We start from the raw sequence: 20113 nt of genomic DNA, 5'->3' as shown, positions 1-20113 counted from the left end.
ATCCATGCGGTGGAGGCGGTTCCCGCAGGGGAACGGGGCCGGGGCCATTACTCAAATCTCTTCGTGGTCCCGAAGAGCACGGGGGGTTGGAGAGCAATTCTAGACCTCAAGCGCCTGAACAGGTTTCTGGTCTACAGGCGGTTCAAAATGTCATCGCTCAAGTCCATCCTTCAGGGCATCAGGAAAGGCGATTTCCTGGCCTCCGTGGATCTCACGGAGGCCTATCTTCATATCCCCATCCTGCCCGCTCATCGCCGGTTCTTGAGGTTCTCCCACGGGCCCCACCATTACCAGTACAGGGCTCTTCCCTTCGGCCTGGCCTCGGCCCCGAGGACCTTCACAAAGGTCCTGGCGGCTCTGGCGGCCCATCTGAGATCGGTCCCGGTCCGCCTCCAATGTTATTTAGACGATGTCTTGCTTCAGGCGGGCTCCCTGTCTCAGGCCGTTTCAGATCTTCAGATTACCATTCGAAGCCTCCAGGCCCTGGGGTTCTCGGTAAACTTCGAAAAGAGCCATCTCACTCCCTCCACTCGCATTCTGCATCTGGGGACAGTCATAGATTCCAAGTTGGGGGAGGTGCGTTTGTCTCAGGAGAGGCAGGTCAGCCTTCGTCGGCTGGCAGAGAGCGTTCGCACAAAGCGCTCCGTTTCCATCCTCTCTCTGTCGCAGTTATTGGGCAAGATGGTCTCTTGCATAGGGATTGTCCCGTGGGCCAGACTCCATCTTCGGCCCCTTCAATGGGAGCTTAGCCCCTATCAGAGGGGACGAATGAGCAATTCCCTTCGGACTCTCCGCATCTCGACGGGAGTCCGTGCATCCCTGGTGTGGTGGCTCTCCCCGGCCATCCAGCGGGGGTGTCTGTTCTGGGAGCCGAACAGGGTGACCGTCACCACGGACGCGAGTCTGTTCGGGTGGGGGGCCCTGGTGGGCTCTCGGTTGGCTCAGGGCAGATGGACGGCCTCGGACCTCCGTCACAACATCAATTGGCTGGAACTGAAGGCCGCGCGTCTGGCTCTGAGTCACTTTCGCTCCTCGGTGGAAGGGAGCCACGTTCTCCTGACGGACAATGTGGCCACCAAGGCGCACATCAATCGTCAGGGCGGGACCCACTCAAGAGCCCTCTGGCTGGAGGCTCTGCGATTGGGGTCGTGGGCGGAGAAACACTTACAGTCCCTGGTGGCGGAGCACATCTCGGGACTCTCCAACGTCCAGGCGGACTGGCTCAGTCGAGCAACTCTGGACAACGGCGAGTGGCAACTCCACCCGTCGCTGTTCCGGGAGATCTGTTGTCGGTTCGGGTCCCCCCGGGTGGACCTGTTTGCGTCTCCCGAGAACACACAACTCCCGCGTTTCTTCACCCGTTTCCAATCCAGCTCGGCAGAGGGCACGGATGCCCTCAGGAGCCGGTGGCCCCCGGGCCTCCTCTATGCCTTTCCCCCCATTCCACTCATCCCGGGGACCGTCAGGAAGGTGGTGACGGAAAGGGCCCTGGTCATTCTGGTGGCCCCGTTTTGGCCCAGGAGACCCTGGTTTGCGGACCTGGTTCAGCTGTCAGTGACTTCCCCGTGGAGGATTCCGCAGGGGGAGGTGGTCTTACGGCAGGGGGCCCTGATTCACCCAGAGCCTCAGTGGCTTCAGCTGACCGTTTGGCTCTTGAACGGCGGCTTCTAAGGGGGGCTCATCTGTCTTCCGGGGTCATTCGCACCATCGAGGCGGCCCGTCGTCCCTCAACGACCCGCATTTATAACTCCACCTGGGCAGCGTTCGTCCGCTGGTGCTCCCCCAAGGGCATCTCTCCCGTCAGAGCCACCATCCCCAACGTCTTGGATTTCCTTCAGAAGGGCCTGGAGGACGGGCTCTCGCAAAACACCTTGCGTCGCCAAGTGGCGGCTCTGTCCTCGGTCTTGGGGGGGGGCGGGATCTTCTTCTCTTTCCCAGTCTCCTCTGGTCAAGCTGTTCCTCAAGGGGGCGGCAAATCTCAGGCCTCCCCCCGTTCATAGATTCCCCACGTGGGATCTTCCGCTTGTCCTCAAGGCATTAACAGGAGCCCCGTTTGAACCTCTCCGCTCGGTGCACTTGCGCTTCTTATCACTGAAGGTGGTCTTCCTGGTGGCCATCACTTCCGCCCGGCGTATATCCGAGCTGGGCGCCCTGTCTTGTAAGGACGACCTCTGTCATTTTCACCAGGACAGAGTGGTCCTTCGCCTTGACCCGGCGTTCGTCCCCAAGGTAAATACCCCCTTTCACAGGGCTCAGGAGATCGTCCTGCCTGACTTCTGCCCGAGTCCGTCCACTGATAGGGAGCGTCTTTGGCATCGTCTGGATGTCCGCCGTGCCTTGCGGATCTACCTCCGGCGGACCAAGGATTTCCGCAAGTCGGAGGCCTTGTTTGTCTCCTTCCTACCTGGAGCTCTGGGTTCGAGGGTGTCCTCGGCTACCATCGGCCGTTGGCTGCGTCAGGCCATCTCGGAGGCCTACGTGGCCTCAGGGCGGCTGGTTCCGTCAGGCGTCACGGCGCACTCTACAAGGAGCGCGGCAACCTCGGCAGCGTGGGCCACGAGGGCCCCGTTTGAAGACATCTGCCGGGCGGCTACCTGGGCCTCTCCAACCTCGTTCATCCGGCATTATCGTCTGGATGCTTTCGCGTCAGCGGACGCGTCTTTCGGTCGTAGGGTCCTACAGGGGGTGGCAGCTGAGGCTCCCCTTGGTTCCTAGAGTTCCTGTTCTCCCTCCCTGGGACTTTAGCTTGGGTATGTCCCACGTGTGACCATTCCCTCCTCCCATTCTGGAAAAAGGACGTTGGTCTTACCTGAACGTCTATTTTCTGATGGGAGGAGGGAATGGTCACAACCCGCCCTGAGTTCTGTCTGTTGGGGCCAAGGGGAGGGCCCGGGGGGTGTTTCCCGGGGTTTGTGGTGTTGTTTCTTGTTTTTCAGTTGTACCGTTCATGTTCGAGAATCTGGGCTAGCAATGGACAGGCACCGGTATTTATAGATTTCCTCTCAGCCTTGGACCAATCAGGCTGTGATAAAACCCACGTGTGACCATTCCCTCCTCCCATCAGAAAATAGACGTTCAGGTAAGACCAACGTCCTTTCTCTCCTCTTCCCCGACATCCCACTGTCTAAAGCGCTTTCTTTCTTTCGCCCGCCTGTCAGCTCAGGCAGGCGAAAGAAAGAAAGTGCTTTAGACAGTGGGATGTTGGGGAACAGGACTGCCTCACCAGCCATAAACCTCACCGCACATCACTGTTATAATCTAATTCATATATATGATGCTAGTAATCAGTATAGACAAATTTTGTACAATGCTGCTTAAAGGTTCGTGAATTCTTTGGAATTTTCAATATTTTTGCATAAATGTGACCTCAAACATCTATTCTCAACATAAGTTCTGAAAGTAGATAAATAGAACACATTTAAACAAATTTGGGATGCAAATTCTAAACAGCTACTTGAGAAACTAGTCTGTGACTACAGAAGCATTTAAGTGCAATTACTGAGCAAAAAGCTAGAGATGGTGCAACTAGTTCCTGAATCCGAAGGGTGGTTTTTTTTAAATGTGGGCAGTAATTTAACAAGCATGTTAAATTACATAATAACATGCTTTTATAAACAAGCATGTTAAATTACTTGTTTATAAAATAAATGGAACATGCATAAAACATTGGTATTATTTGTTCATTCATTTTCTTTATGTAGAACTCACATGAATAACACACAGTGGCAAAGATGCTCAAAAACTGAGGAAATCCAAAAGGGCTGTTACATTTTCATTTTCACAGAACTATATGTTTGATTTTAGTGCTCTTTCCCCCTCCCTCCCTCCCTCTTTCTTTCTTTCCTTCCTTCCTTCCTTCTTTCTTTCCCTCCCTCCCTCCCTCCCTCTCTCTTTCCCCCTTCTCTTCCCTCCCTCCCTCACTTCCCTCTCCTTCCCTCCCCCTTTCTCTTTCCCTCCTTCTCTATCCCTCCCCTTTAACTCTTCCTCCCTCTCTTCCCCCCTTTATTTCTCTTCCTCCCTCTCTCTCCTTCCCCTCTCTCTTCCCCCCCCTCTCCTTCTACCTCTCTCCTCTGCGGGGGGGGGGGGAAGAACCCCTGAACGGGTGCTGGGTGGTGGGAATTTGACATCTAGAGGCTAGGAGCAGCGTACCCATGCTCAGCTGGTCGACGGAATGTCAAAAACCAGCTGGCCGGCAGGGAGGCAGAACATCTCAATACATGCAGCTCTGCAGGAAAAGCAACTAACATCCAGGAGGCGAGAACAAGTAGGGTTGCATTGTGGCTCCATGTCATAATGGGCTCCAGGAGGAGAAGGGGATCCTGTCTCCCCCATTGTGAAGCACACTACATTTCACTATGCTGTGCAAGGGGCAGGCTATGGAAGGCTTGCCTCTTGCAAATGCACCAGCACAAAAGCAGAATAATGTATTCCTTTTTTATGTAGGAACTCTAGCATTTGTCTAATTGGGGTTTCCTCCTCTTGTTATAACACAGATGTCTTTCTTGCAAACAAAAAGCTGCAGTTTTTATACTATAGGCTTTCATTCATCAGATACTAAAAGTTAAGTTATACAGTATTATTAACAGTGTTTCCCTATACTGGTGGTAACCCTGTGACATGTGTTCCAGAAGTGACATGCACCATTGCCCCAGCTCAGCTCCATCATGTTCCTCTGTGACATTTCTCGCAGTCATTTGCAGGACTAAAAATATATATGCAAAAACCAGCATTTTCTAGTTAGAGTAAATATTCACACAAACAAACTTTTCTGTTAAGTTGCTCATCAAGATTACTCTCTTACTACAAGCTTGGCTATAAATTATTTTATTGCCCAACAAGAGTGCATGTGAAGATTGAGAGGCAGATGAACAATTTAGGCTAAATGGGTTTGTTTTTAGAGGAAAGTTAGAGGACCTGGCTTTTTAGGAATAAAATTAAAATGTATTGCACTTGATAAAATCAAATAGGAATTGGGAGTAGTTATAAAAATGAAAGAAAGGCCTAGTAAGTAAGGAAGCTAGAATACCAATGCAAATGTTTCTCATGCTTTTCTTGGATTCATTCATGTATATTGATTTAAGATGTGAATTTATTTTTAGAATGTGAGGCGAGTATTACTAAGATTATGGTTTAAGATTTAGAATATAAATTCCTTGGTTATTTTTCATTATTTTGTTTTTGCATTCAGTCTTTAATGATTTTGCCTTTATAGAATGCTGCTTATATTAGAAATCATTTTCACATTTACTGATGAAAAGTATGCCTATTTTTAAACTAATTGCATTCAGTTTCTCCCTTCCACAAAAGATAAAATATGAGAATCATGTTGGATTAAGCCAATATCAAACAAAGATTAGTACTAAAAGGAAGATGTATTTTGTTGGGTTTATACTGATTTAAAAATAATGGCTGGATACAGGTTTAAATTTGTATCCCATTGACTTTGGGTGTTTATTCTAGACATGAATTAAGTGTTCATCTAACCAACTGTTTTCTTCCTTTGAAGGAGTGAGTTACAATACTAACCAAATTGCATGATTTTTCATTTTCTCTGCTCAAAAAACAACTTAGCTTAAAAGTATGTTTATTATATTTCATGTTTTAGTTATCGGGTTCCAGGCACCAGGAAAGATGTTTTTGATGGGTTAAAAAAAAGATTGTGAGGAATAAATATATCCAACAAAATCCCTTCAAGAGGTTTCCTTCTACATAAACCTCATTTGTTGCTTGATGAGACTAGGTTGCATTTGTAAAAAGGAGTGAAGTGAATTCTTATTTAAAATGAATAATGTTGCCTCAGAGGATTGTTCTTTCTCTGTCTCTCTCTGTGAAGTATTTAAGTCAAAGTAAAATTGCCAGTTATTGTAAATTTTAAAAATTATTATAACTACTGATTAAGTGCTGCCTGACTTGAAAGGTTACATTCCTGAATATGCAAGGAATTTTTCAGTCTAATGAAGTTAAAAAAAATAACTTGCTTGTTACTTCCCCCCTCCCCTTTTAAGCACACTAACTGAATTCAGCTTACTTTACAATAAATATTCCTCTAAAATTGTAATTAATTGTAAACTCCTCTATATTTATTTCTAAAAAATCTATTATTCTCCAGTGCACTGCTCAGAGAGCCCAAATGCTGGGTTAACACAGCCTATCTGCCCTTGGACTGAGTGACGTTTTTCTTGACCACGCCTCCCTTTGCCTGCACATGCTCAATTCAAAAACTCAGTCCGCCCGAGTTAGGGCTGTTTTGGGAGAGCTCCAGTCTAAGAGCAGAAAGGCTGGAAAAAGTTTCCCAATTTGGACCACGTTTAAATTCTCAGATAGAGGAAATCACGCTTCTACATCAGGTCTGTCTATTTGCCTCCAGTGAGGCTTCCGTCGCTTTAAGAGAAGGGCTGCCGGGGTTTTCCCTGCTGTTGCTAATTGCAAGCACTGCAGGGGGTTGAAAAGGCTTGCACAGCGGGGGCTGGCTAGCAAGGGAGCAATTAGTGGGATAAACCAAGTTCCCTGTTGGAACAGGGGCGTCCCAGGGGGAGGAAAAGTCCAGCAAGGCTCTGAGAAGGCTCTAAAGCAGGTGAGCCGGATTGCTAGGATTCCCTCGCCTGCTGCATTTTGCCCGGCAACAGCAGCGACGGCTGGAGCCTTCGCGCGCCTTTCAGGGCTGGAAAGAGCGGGAAGCGGCTGCGTGCGCACCCCCCGCCATTTTGGATCGCTCCGACTCACTGGGCAGAGCGGCAGAGCTCAGAGCGTGCGAGGAACAAGGCAGCAAGAAGAGCCCAGCCAGCCAACGGAGCCTCAGCGAGCCCTCAACGACTGCAGAACGCCTCGGGGAGGCTGGGGGCTAGTGTGGGAAGCCAGCTAGTCTCTCCCTCCGGAAAATAAGCTAAGTCTCGGGGAACCGAGGGTGGTGGGAGGAAGGAAATCCGACCCCAAGGCGGCCCTTCCCTCCTGGAGATTCTGCCAGCGCTTTTGGACTGCAAAGGCCAGCGCGTGCCCATCCCAACTCCAGCTATCTTCCAGGCCTCGTGGGGACCTGAAATGGCTGAGGAATGCAGGGAGGCCTTAGGGGATCAGGTGGGGCCCTCCAGCAAGCTGGATCCCTCTGTAAATAAAGGCAAAGGGCGCAAAGGCTCACTTGAAAGGTCTTCTCCAAGAGCCACAGTGGATCCCAGGGAGGTTTCAAGGCCCCTTCAGCCAGAACCTAGCCCAGACCGTCGCAGCAGGGAGTCAGCTTCCCCTGATCGTGAGGCCCAATCCCCCGGGGACAGTGAATTCTTGTCTGGGGATAACTATGCATCCAGGGATCCATCTCCTGAAGCATCTTGGGGGTACCCCGACTCCCCTAGCTCCTCCATCGGAGAGGAACGAGATTCTGTCCAGAATTCCCCCTTTGGGAAGGGTGGATCCAGCTCAGGCAGGCCTAGCCGTCGCAGGCCCAGTAAGCAAAAGAAAAAAAGGGGAAAAAGTCCTGCTCTTTCGGATGAAATGAGGGAGGTAATTGCCTTAGCCATCTCCCAAGGGATAGCTGAAGGCATTAAGCGCAAGGGCTCTCGCAAGGGCAAGGCCCCAAAGGAGAAACGCAAACCTAGGGCCTCCACCTCTAAGGAGCCTGTATCCTCTCCATCTTCAAGCCCCTCTCACTCTGGGTTATCAAGTTCTGAGCAGGAAGAAGGGGAGATTTTCACCCTTTCCGAAGACAAAAACCCCACCCCTGACAAGCCAAAATTCTCTGGCCTGTTTCAACCGTCATTATTCAAGTCTATCTTGCACAAAGCCATGACGGCCACAGAGTTAGGCCCCACTTCCAGACCTGAGGCCTCTCAGGCTTCCACTTCCAAGGATCTTAAGCATGGGTTGTTCAAAGAGACAGTAGAAACTCCCGAGGTTATTCCTGTGCCAGACCTATTTATGGACGCGGTACAGCGCCAGTGGCTACAGCCGGGCACCCTGACCAACCCCAGTGGGGGGGATAGAACTCTATATGCAGTAGAAGATAAAATGGAGGAAATCCTCAAATTCCCAGAAGTAGATGCCCCAGTCGTGTCTCTGACTTCCAATTCCAACCTGCCAGCTGAGCTCCTAGAGGGACTTAAGGCAGAAGATAAGAGGTCGGAAAAGGCATGTCAGAAAACACACATGGCGTCTGCCTGGGCCATCAAGGCATCCACCTCTGCCTCCTTTTTTATTAGGGCCACCCTATTCTGGCTGCGCCAACTCAGGTCCAGACCACCGCCCAGGAAATCTAGGTGGCGCCATGAGCTAACCAAGATTATTACCGCTGTCGAGTATTCGGCAGATGCCACCTTGACAGCAGCAAAATTCTCTTCCAGAGCTCTAGCTTCCAATATCACCTCCCGCCGCCTCCTATGGCTCAGGCACTGGCAGGCCGAAATGAAGGCTAAATGGAAGCTGGCATCGGCCCCATTTAAAGGGGGCTTTCTGTTTGGAGAGGCCCTGGACAAGTTTGTCACCGAAACCAAGGACAAACGCAAGATCCTTCCGGCAACCTTTAAAAGGGGTGACCGGAAAGGGGCGGGGTCCTTTCGTAAGAGACCCTACAGGAGCCAGGAAACAGGGCAATCTTCTCACCCTTCCTCCTATCAGAGGCCCTTTCAGGCAGGGGGGGATAGGCACCAAGACAGATCCTTCGGGGCTCGTGCCAACCAATCCCAGTCTTCCTTTCGGAGACCATTCCGAGGAGGAGGAAACAACAGTGGTGGATCCCGGCCCTTTCGTAAGGGAAAGTGACGGTCACAGGGATCCCCCCATCGGGGGTCGGCTACGGCTGTATGCCGACAGGTGGGAGGAGATAACATCGGACAAGTGGGTCCTCAACACCATTCGCAAGGGCCTTTCTCCTGGACTTCCTATCCTTTCCCCAAAGAAAGTTTATCCACTGCCCTACCCCCAGGAACCCAGAAAAGAGGGAACGCATGAGGGCAGAAATCTGCCATCTCCTAGAGATAGAGGCGATAGAGCCAGTCCCCAGGGATCAGCAGGGAAGGGGCTTCTATTCAATCCTCTTCCTAGTGCCCAAAAGTTCAGGGGGGTGGAGGGCCATCTTGGACCTCAAGAGCCTAAATCAGCATCTGGCTTACAAGAGGTTCAAGATGCAGTCACTCCACTCCATCCTGGGCTGTGTGAGGGAGGGGGACCTATTGACATCAATAGATCTCAAAGAGGCCTACCTGCATGTCCCCATACATGTGGCCCACAGGCGGTTCCTGAGGTTCTACGCGGAAGGGAAGCATTTCCAGTACAGGGCTCTTCCCTTCGGGCTATCATCTGCGCCCAGAACATTCACCAAAATTCTGGCAGTGCTAGCGGCTCATCTCCGCAACCATCCGGTTCGTCTGGAATGTTATTTAGACGACATAATCATTCACTCTCTCACCACCAAGCAGGCACACCGCGATGTTTCTCTAACTGTGCAGACCCTGCAGTACCATGGCTTCTCTGTCAACATGGAGAAGAGCCAGTTCCGACCATCCACCTGTATACAGCACCTGGGTGCGGTCATCAACTCCACCTCCTGCCAGGTATTTCTTTCGCCAGACCGGCTGTCGAACCTGAGACGCAGAGTGAAGCACTGCAGCCTTGCCAGGTCGGTACCCATCATTCAGCTGTCCCAGCTCCTAGGGATAATGATCTCGTGCCTGGGGGTGGTTCCCTGGGCTCGCCTTCACGCCAGGGAGCTGCAGTGGTTTCTGCTGCCAGTGCAGAGGGCCAGGAACAGCAACTCACTCAGGCGGGTTCGGCTCCCACGAAAGGTGATCCGGTCTCTGGCATGGTGGAGGTCCAAGGCAGTCAGGAAGGGCTGCCTGTTCAAGGAGCCGGAGAGACTAGTTGTCACCACGGATGCCAGCCTCCTGGGGTGGGGTGCCCACTGTCAGGGCCACCTAGCCCAAGGCCGATGGACTCAGAGGGAGGCCGCCCACAGCATCAATTGGCTGGAACTGAGGGCAGCTCGCCTAGCGCTGAGAAAGTTCGCATCTCTAGTAAGAGGGGCTCATGTACTGTTGATGACAGACAATGTGGCGACAAAAGCGCACATAAACCGGCAAGGGGGCACTCGATCAAAGGCCCTCATGCTCGAGGCAGAAGCGCTGGGCAGGTGGGCGGAACGTCATCTGGCTTCTCTCAGTGCAGATCACATCTCCGGCGTAAGCAACCGGGAAGCAGACTGGCTGAGCCGCCAACGCATCGACCACTCGGAGTGGCGCCTGCACCCGGACCTGTTCCAGCAGATCGTGAGGAGGTTCGGCAAGCCACAGGTAGACCTGTTTGCCACACACAACAACACACAGCTCCCACGCTTCTTCAGTCGCTACCACTCGCCCCAGGCGGAGGGAACAAATGCTCTGAGGTCAGCGTGGCCTCAGGGACTTCTGTATGCCTTCCCTCCACTTCCGCTCATCCCTCAAGTGGTGAACAAGCTCCTGACCGAAAAGGCAGACCTCATTCTGGTGGCTCCCTTCTGGCCCAGAAGGCCCTGGTACGCAGACCTGGTCAGCCTCTCAGTTCAAAGACCTTGGAGAATCCCCCGGGACAAGATTGCCCTCAGCCAGGGGGCCATCATCCATCCGGAGCCCCAGTGGCTGCAGCTAGCCGTTTGGCACTTGAAGGGGAGCTCCTGAGAAAGCAAAAATTCTCTGACCAGGTCATTCGAACAATCCAAGCGTCCAGGAAGCCCTCTACGACTAGAATCTACAATGCCACCTGGGCCGCCTTCTCACGGTGGTGCAAAACTAGGAACATAGAGGCCTCCTCAGCCTCGATCCCCCAGACCCTAGACTTTTTGCAAGAGGGTCTGGATAAGGGCCTTGCAGTCAGCACCCTCAGACGCCAGGTTGCAGCGTTGTCTACCATCCTGGCAAAGGGCTCCTCTCGCTCGCTGAGTCAGCTCCCCCAGATCAAGAGCTTTCTCAAGGGAGCAGCGAACATCAGCCCTCCAACTGTTCACCGGTATCCGTCATGGGATCTTCCATTTGTGCTTAAGGCCCTGACCAAAGCCCCATTTGAGCCTTTAAAAAAGACCAGTCTGCGCTACCTCACCATCAAAACCGCTTTCCTGGTGGCCATTACATCCGCTCGCAGGGTAGCCGAGCTTGCTGCGCTCTCTGTCAGGGAGGATTTGTGCGTAGTTCACCCGGACAGAGTAATATTGAGACTTGATCCGTCATTTGCTCCGAAAATTAACTCCCTGTTTCACAGGACTCAAGAACTTATTTTGCCCAACTTCTGTCCCCATCCTTCTCACCCTAAGGAGCGTGAGTGGCACAAGCTGGACGTGAGACGGGCCGTGCGCACGTATGTAAAGAGAACAAAGGACTACCGCCGGTCAGAGGCTTTCTTTGTCTCCTTCCTCCCTGCGTCCCTGGGCCGCAAGGTCTCCTCTCACACTGTGGGACATTGGCTACGTGCTTGCATCAAACTGGCATATGAGCACCAGGGCAAGACGGCTCCGAGACGAATCACCGCTCACTCCACCAGGAGTGCTGCAGCGTCTGCAGCCTGGGCAACCCAGGCCTCTATCCTAGACATTTGTAGAGCGGCCACCTGGGCTTCCCCCACGGCCTTTATTAGAAACTATAAGATTGACACCTTTGCCTCAGCCTCAGCCTCCTTTGGCAGAAGAGTATTACAAAGAGTGGCTGAAATGCCAGAGGCTTCGGCGCTTCCCCACCCTGGGACTCAATAGCTTGGGCATGTCCCAGCATTTGGGCTCTCTGAGCAGTGCACTGGAGAAAGACCGTTGGCTTACCTGAACGGTCGTTCTCGGGGCACTGCGAAGAGAGCCCAAACCCACCCGGGTGTTAGTATTGAACGATGTGGCTGTATTGACTGTAATTGATTACAGGACGGTTCCTTCGTTTTCGAATTGAGCATGTGCAGGCAAAGGGAGGCGTGGTCAAGAAAAACATCACTCAGTCCAAGGGCAGATAGGCTGTGTTAACCCAGCATTTGGGCTCTCTTCGCAGTGCCCCGAGAACGACCGTTCAGGTAAGCCAACGGTCTATCTATTATTAAAAATCTATTATCTATTAAATTCTTCACCATAATAGGAACAGTTAAATTATTTTTAATATTGCATTTATTTGAGTCAACCATTTTTCTAAATAAGCATGGTTTTATTTTGATTTTGAAGAAAATTATAGTAATTAGCCTGTTTTAATATGTGCTGATTTAAGTCTCAAGCCTTTTTTGCAATGAAGAAAAGTAACTATAATGCTCTGTGTTTAATTGTATGTAACATATTACAGTTTATTCTGAAATCTTTGCAGTCCCTTTAATTTCGTTTAAATCTTGAATAGGATAAAGTTTTATTCAGTATGCATTTAAAACAAAATGAAGTAAGATAAATTATTATGGATATTATCTATCTACCTATCTAATCTGTCCTCAGAAGTAACTCCGTACAATTTGCTATTAACAAATTCATTTAATTCCTGGGGATCAAATTGAATGTGGAGGTTTCACATTCAGCAATAAAGATTATCAAATTAAGAAAAATCTGTTACTAACTTTGTAAGACATAAACGTAATTGGGATTTATATATATTATGCTGGAAGTTTATTATATACATTTGTATAACTTGTGTAAAGTTTACATTGCACTTTGTTTCTCTTTATTAGGTCCTAGATGGTTTGCTGGCACAGTATGGAACTGTGGAAACCTGTGAACAAGGTGGTGTAATATTCAAATAGTTTGTTTAAAGGAAATAATCAAAGGAAGTTTTAATTTATTTTTTTCAATACATCCTTTTTTGTTCTAGTGAATACTGACACAGAGACTGCAGTAGTAAATGTAACATACGCCAATAAGGACCAGGCCAGGCAGTAAGTCCTCATTTATTTATTTTTAGTTTTTTTCCTATCTTTAAAATTGTTTTTCTCTTATGTATTAACGTTTGATACAGTCTCTTATTTGTCATTTATTTTATATTTGCTTTTTAAAATCAAAATACTAAGGTTACACTCTTCACCCAACTGCTTATATGTAACCCTGCATGTTGAGTTTAGTTGGATTACCTTTTGAATAGGAACATATCTAGTTGCACTGGGGAATTGCACTTGTAAACTTTTATGACCGAGTAAGGTGATTTAACATCAAACAGTTCCCTGTTAATTGGTGTATTTAGTTTCTTGATGTGTCTGACCAGATGTCCTCTTGAGAAGAGTTGACCCGTGTAAGTGAAAAATGCCCAGATTGAAGATAACTATAGAAGGATTTGAGTCTAGATGAACACTCATAGAATTTCTTTTTAATAGTAAGAAAATCAAACTTTGGAAAACTTATAATGTCTTAAAGCAATTGAAAGCTGTTGGCATTTGTCGGAAACGGGTATTTCTTCTTGTTTATATAATATACACCCCCACACATTCCAATTTGACACCTATTTAATCCTGGGTTTACTTTATTATTATTATTATTATTATTATATGCAAGTCTTTTTCAGTTTCTTGTTAAATATTTCAAGACTGCAGAATTGGAAGCAATGAAATCTTCATCTGAATATTTGCTGACACTTCATTAGAATTATAAGGCCACCTGATCAAAAAAAGATTCAACGTGGCATGTAAAATTAAAAACATTGTAAAACCAAATCATGAAAGTAAATGCAGAAATGCCAATATATCAGATCGGTGTAGAAGTTAAAAAAACCCATTCATCCTTTATCATCCTTTATTTGCTATTTTATGTTTGCAATGGTTTATTTAAAATTTGCTGGAATTTCTATTTTAAAATCTTTTCTGCCACAGATGCACACATTAATAGAGGAAACTGGACTTCTACTAGGTAGAGCTCTTTGTGTACAATCTGGTATAAAATGACCACAGTTCAGAATTGGCTATCACTCTAGTAGAAGCAAATTCTACAGCAGTAGGCAACAGTAAAAGTTATATCTGTCTACATGCCCTGCCCTATTTTTGCAAAGTCAAAAATACTTTCTTAAAATCATAGTGAGGAGACACTATTTTACAGTATACAGGTAGTCCTCAGCTTACAAATGTTTCTTCAGTGATCATTTGAAATTATGAATGGTACTGAACAAAGGGACTTATGACCCCTGCCTGAAGTTATGGCTGAAATAAAACACGATCACATGACTCTGGAATGCTGCAGATGGACATAAATGCAGCCATGTTGCTGAGTATCATGACTCTGGTCATGTGAACACTGTGAGGGAAAGAACTGTTGTAACTTTAGATCCAGGTCATAAGTCCCCCAAATTTCTGAATTGAAAAACTTCAGTGAGGCATGAAAATTTTTAAAGAAAACACCAAGAATGTCCAGTTACCTTTTGGAAAAAAACTCCTTTGGGACAACCACAGCCTAGATGATTGAGCATATCCATAGACAAGTGCCCTTTTTCTTAAGCACTAAGTGACTGGTTGTAAATCAAGGGCTACCTATTTTGGGTGATAATTATAGAAAGGATACATTAATTTTTCAAAAAAAATGATATTGACCCAATGCTGCATCAAAGAATACCATACAATTACAAATGTAGATATGTAGAGATAGCTATATAAAGTATTTGGGTATATTTTTTTCACAGTTTTTATGTCTTGTAGTATTTTGATGTCTACATTTGTTTGGCAAATCTGGTGTCAATTCCACTACAAAATGAAAATATTAAAATGGAATTCTGTGCCACCTAGTGGCTAACTGAAATTAATAATTTAGTTCTGAAATTAATAATTTAGTTCCTTTTTTCTGTATGAGTCTCTACACATTTATACTTGGTTTTGCTCAATCATTTAGTGCTATTGACAATTTACAAAGAGCCGTTATAGAAATAAGGCTCTTAGAATTGTGTGTTGTAAGAGTTAGATGAACAATGTAGTATCAGAACAGTTTACCTGTTAAAAATTCTTTACTAGACCTTGCTTTCAGTACACATACCTCTCATAAGGGTGCAATTTTGAAGTAAGCTGCAGTTCACATTGGGTTCTATCTTTTGTCTCTGGGAAATACTTATGTAGGTGCATGTACATGCATATGGATTAAAGCTTTAATACTGAACCACAGATATTTAATTATTTTTTTGGTAGTGTACTATGATTTTAAAGTCACACTATTATTTTAAATTCACTTTTCATGTAAGAAAGGTGAACCAGTTGTTTGGTTAGTTAGGTTTCAAATGTACCATGACTTTTTAAATGTTAACAAATTGGTCAATACTAACCGATTGATAATTTCAATTAATTTATACATTATTGTAATTAGATATTTGCCTAAATGAGTAACACTTGCCTCCAGGCTGCCAGGTGTAGTTCATGAACAGCTGCATGTAAGTAGAAAAAGGGGGAAAGACCAAATTTGCCAAGACAGTTTGCCCTTGTATTAGTCCTCTCGTTTGAAATGAGTTTGATATGAGTGAAGTATTGTTATAATACATTGCCACACTGATTCAAAAATGAGTTATGGAGGAAGCAGGAATTATTCTGTTAGGAAGACAAATGGTTTAAATAGACCCATGATAATATAAACCGGGAACTTTGTTAGAAACTCATGTTTGAGTTGAGAGATGTTGTATTGGATATTTTAATTGTATATAGGTTTTTCTAAAACTTGGTGATTTGGAGAAGGGAGACAAGGGGGAAAAATCTCTTCCCGTTCCTGTTCATGCAGGATTTGTAGTTAGGATTAAAATGCAAAGGCTTTTCTTAAGAGAATGCAATAAAACCTTACCTTCAGATTGGTTGTCTAAACAGTCATATAATATGAAGGAAAAAGCAGAAAGGAAGGTGAAAGAATGACGATTCAAATTTAGGCAACTAACTTACAGATAATTTATCTTTTAATGATCACAGCTGATTGGCAACTCTGCTTTGTTGTTGTTCCTAAGTGAAACGTGACCTTGTCCAACTTACAACATGAGTTCTGTGGTCGTTAAGTAAATCACCCATAGTTGTTAAGCATGCTTACATAACCACAACTTGTGACTAACTGCTGGCTTCCCCATTGACTTGCCTTGTTGGAAGCCACCTGTGAAAGTCACAAATGGTGTGATCATATAACTGTGGGACACTTCAAAGGTCAGAAATGTGCACCAATTGCCAAGTGCCTGAATCATGACCAGGGGGAAGTTTCAACCATTGTAAGTTCAAGTACCAGTTGTAAACCTGCTTTTTAAGCTCTGTTGTAAATTCAAATAATCGTTAAACAGGATAGTCATTAACTGAGGACTACCTATATTTGAAATTTGAATTTCTTGATGGAGAATAGGATCCAGCCCAAAATCCAGTTCTTTTCCTTTTATTTATAATGTCATGAATTAGGGTCAAAGTCCTTTCCTCTTATCATGTTGCCTATCTGCCAATGATAAGCAGTTTTAAGATTCCAGCCAATCACATCTTCCTTTCTAAGGGGCTCTTTTTTGCCAACTTATGCCTATTTGTAAAGAGAAAGAAGTTAAATGTGGCTCTTCAAAAGCCAGCACTCAAAATACTTTAGAATTGGGAACACTTTGAGATGCTGGCTCCCAAAGTACGTTTTGCTCTAGGGAAATAGGAAAAAGGCAGAACTTCAGAGCAATTCTGCTTTATTTTGCTATTAATACTTCTTTTGAGTCATCTTAAGGCATTTCCCCATGAGGAAGGAAGGAGCTAATTTTTAGGCATAAAGAAAAGGGTTAATTATGATTTTGTGAGCCAGATGGGACAGCTTACCATTCCCAATGAAATGCTATACCATAATTGATTGGATTTCTGTTCTGCTGCTTCATCTGCAATAACTTACTTTCTTCGTAAACTTATACAGAGCAATAGAAAAGTTGAACGGATTCCAGCTTGAAAACTATTCATTAAAAGTTGCATATATTCCTGATGAAATGGCAGCCCAACCACCTCCTCAGCAGCACTCTCAAGGTAGACGTGGATTTGGGCAGAGAGGTCCTCCTAGACAAGGTTCTCCAGGTGCAGCAACAAGACAGAAACCACAGTCTGATGTTCCATTACGGATACTTGTTCCAACCCAGTTTGTAGGAGCTATTATTGGAAAAGAAGGGGCCACAATCAGAAACATCACAAAGCAGACACAGTCAAAGTAAGTCACTATATGAAGTTTTTGTTACCAATTGTTATTAATTTTTATTATAATTTAAAGCATTACATTGTTACATTTAGTATACTTATAATTTTTAATTGGAAAAGAAGACTGACTTTGTATGATCTTGCTTCATGAGTATTTGGTTCAACAGAGATGGTGCTAACTGGGTTGTAGTGCTATTAAGAGTTCTTACATTTATGAATCCAGATAAACATTAGAATGTGTCACATCTCAGTATATTCTCTTGCATCTATATTTCCCCAATCTAGATATTAAGGAGTCAGGTACTCAAGAGGATGGAAAGGAAGAAAACATTAGGGTCATTCACAGCTCAGTCTTCGATCAGACATCATGTTTAGAAAGACTGTGTTATTACTGATTTGGCTACATTTGACATTTTTGCCCATCTCTGTTATTTAAATTTAATAATATTTAACTTAATTGTTTGGTAGATGTCTGTGAGATGTTTCCAATTATCAAAACTATAATCTGGCAGAATGGAATCTGAATAAGGCCAATATAGAGATGTAGTATTTTTGCATTGAAGAATGTCCAATGAAGACTTTGCATTTCATTGTACTACTTGTTGAAACAAATAAAACAGCAGTCTGTTTTTTTAGCTGTATTCATAGATTGCAGATATTTGTACTTTATTACTTATTTTGACATCCATTTTTGAGTGAATTTTGGGGTTGTTTGAAAGCCAGGCATAATGTCTTGTACTTCACTGAACTGAAATATGTTAAATCACAGAGTTGTAGGTCTGAAAATGGCATTGAATTAATGTAGTAGTTCTGGTAATCAGATCTTATAACAATAGGTGAATATGAGTTATTGTGGCTGATCTTTAAAAGGGTGAATATAATAGGTCATTTGTAAGTTACAGGGCTTCTAGGGGGGGAAAAATCCCCAAATAAAATACTGGCAAATCATTTCCATGGAACCAAGCTCAATTTCAGAAGGACTTTGTCTAAAATTTGATTGGATAAAAATATGTATAAATTACTCTCTTGGGGACTTGGTTTAATCCCTCAAAGGAAACATCTTCTGTATGCATATTCAGCATGGCAGATGCAAGCTAAATGAGGTTAAACAACAAGACCAAATGGATTGAACTGAATGTGTTATGATAATTAATGAAAATGCATTAATCTGACAGTCATCACATTTGAATTTGGTTCTATTGGTTTATTTTCAATAGACTCAGATTTTGAAAATCACAAATATTTTTACATTTCCCCCCCTTCTTTTTAGGATTGATATTCATCGTAAAGAAAATGCAGGAGCTGCTGAAAAACCAATCACAATCCATTCTACTCCAGAAGGATGCTCAACTGCTTGTAAAATTATCATGGAAATAATGCAAAAGGAAGCTCAAGACACTAAATTGTGAGTAAAGGTGTTTTAGTAAGTCTGCCTGCCTGCCAGCCTGTCTCAAATATAAGTAATCATTGAGTTATGACCACAGTTTTTATGTTTTATGTTGCTAAGTGAGAATTTGTTAAATGACTTTGGCCTATTTTGAAACTTTCCTTGACACAATTGTTAAGTGAAGCACTTCAATTGTTAAATTAGTCACACGGTGACTAATAAATAAATTAAATTAAATAAATCTGGCTTCCCCATTGACATTACTGGTCAGAAAGTCACAAAAGAGGATCACATAACCCCGGGACACTGCAACTGTCATAAATGTGAGCCACTTTCCAACTGCCTGAATTTTGATCATGTGGATGCTGAAACAATTGTTAAGTGTGAAAAAGGATTAACTCCCTTTTTTCAGTGTCTAAATCAGTGGTAGTCAACCTGGTCCCTACCACCCACTAGTGGGCATTCCAGCTTTCATGGTGGGCGGTAGGGGTTTGCTGTAACTCTGATTTATAAATTTTATAAAGTAAAGTTACTTCCCTACTTTATAAATACCATTACTGTGGAACCAGTAGGCAGTTAGAAAATTTTACTACTAACAGAGATACAAAAGTGGGCGGTAGGTATAAAAAAATTGACTACTCCTGGTCTAAATGAACTGTTGTGAGTTCATTTACTTACTAGAGGTCACTTTAGTCACTAAATGAACTGTTGTAAGTTGAGGACCACCAGTTCTTAACTATGGCAAACCTATTATGTATAAAGGAATATTAGATCTTAATCCTGTCTATATATGTTGAAGAAAAGAGTTAGACAAAAGAGGGATATAAGTTAGCTATTTCTTAAGCATATTTTGCACAGTTAAAATACATCTATAGAGATATATGTAAATACTGATGTGGAAAAATGAAACTAGAATTTCAAATAAATTTCTAACATTTCAAACTAGCAATTGAAATACATATAAGCAAAGAGTGCTTCTCAATATAGCAATCGCAAATAGTATCCAAAAATAATCTTAATTGTTGTATAAATTTAACAGTAAGAATTGAAACATAGTAGAAGTGTTAGTAATAGTTGAAGTTACTGCAAATTTTAAAAAAGAAAGCAATTTTAAATGGTCTAGTTTTATTATGTCACTGACTATTTCATTGAAGATTTAAAGTCACATTGGCCTAGGAAATAACCTTGCTTTCACCAATCTTTCAGCTGTAAAATAACCACAGTATAATGCTTTCATTTCTAACTTCATGTTAATACAGTAGTAAAGGAGATAATTCATAATCAAACAGCTCATCTAGTTATTGTGGGACAGTACTAAATGCATTCTCTTTTTCCCTCAACTGTGATAAGATGGTGTCCTAGACAGATTATAATTAGTGAACATAAAAGAAGTCAGAACTTATTATTAGAGATAGGAAATAATATGAAGAACAACTGATAAAGCTTGTCCCCATAGAAACACAAGAAATCTGATTAAACGAAGAATAAATTTGCTTTGGAGTCAAAGTATGAAAAAACCCAGTCTAATTAAAATGGAAAAACTGTAGTATATTTCCAGCAAACACATGGTATTTTTAAAACTAAATCTTATTTCAAACGTGTCCCTAGATAAAAAATCAGCAATTGTGTCCTCAATGATCATATATAAAGGTAAGTATACTCAAAGCTCTTTGGAAATGATAG

General features: G+C 44.5%; 1 protein-coding gene across 4 annotated transcripts in view; it reads left to right on the top strand.

The window, feature by feature from the left end:
* The window catches only part of IGF2BP3 (insulin like growth factor 2 mRNA binding protein 3), an 86065-nt gene that overhangs the window by 38758 nt on the left and 27194 nt on the right, over positions 1 to 20113 (top strand). For all 4 annotated transcript variants that reach the window (XM_032237150.1, XM_032237148.1, XM_032237149.1 and 1 more), the window contains 4 exons: positions 12637 to 12688; positions 12777 to 12840; positions 16772 to 17056; positions 18314 to 18448. In XM_032237150.1, the coding sequence (XP_032093041.1) occupies positions 12637 to 12688; positions 12777 to 12840; positions 16772 to 17056; positions 18314 to 18448 (536 nt within the window). The remainder of the gene's footprint in view (positions 1 to 12636; positions 12689 to 12776; positions 12841 to 16771; positions 17057 to 18313; positions 18449 to 20113) is intronic.

This window comes from Thamnophis elegans, chromosome Z, assembly GCF_009769535.1.
Source record: "Thamnophis elegans isolate rThaEle1 chromosome Z, rThaEle1.pri, whole genome shotgun sequence".
NCBI classification, from domain to species: domain Eukaryota; kingdom Metazoa; phylum Chordata; class Lepidosauria; order Squamata; family Colubridae; genus Thamnophis; species Thamnophis elegans.
This window is presented reverse-complemented; position numbering and strand designations above follow the sequence as displayed.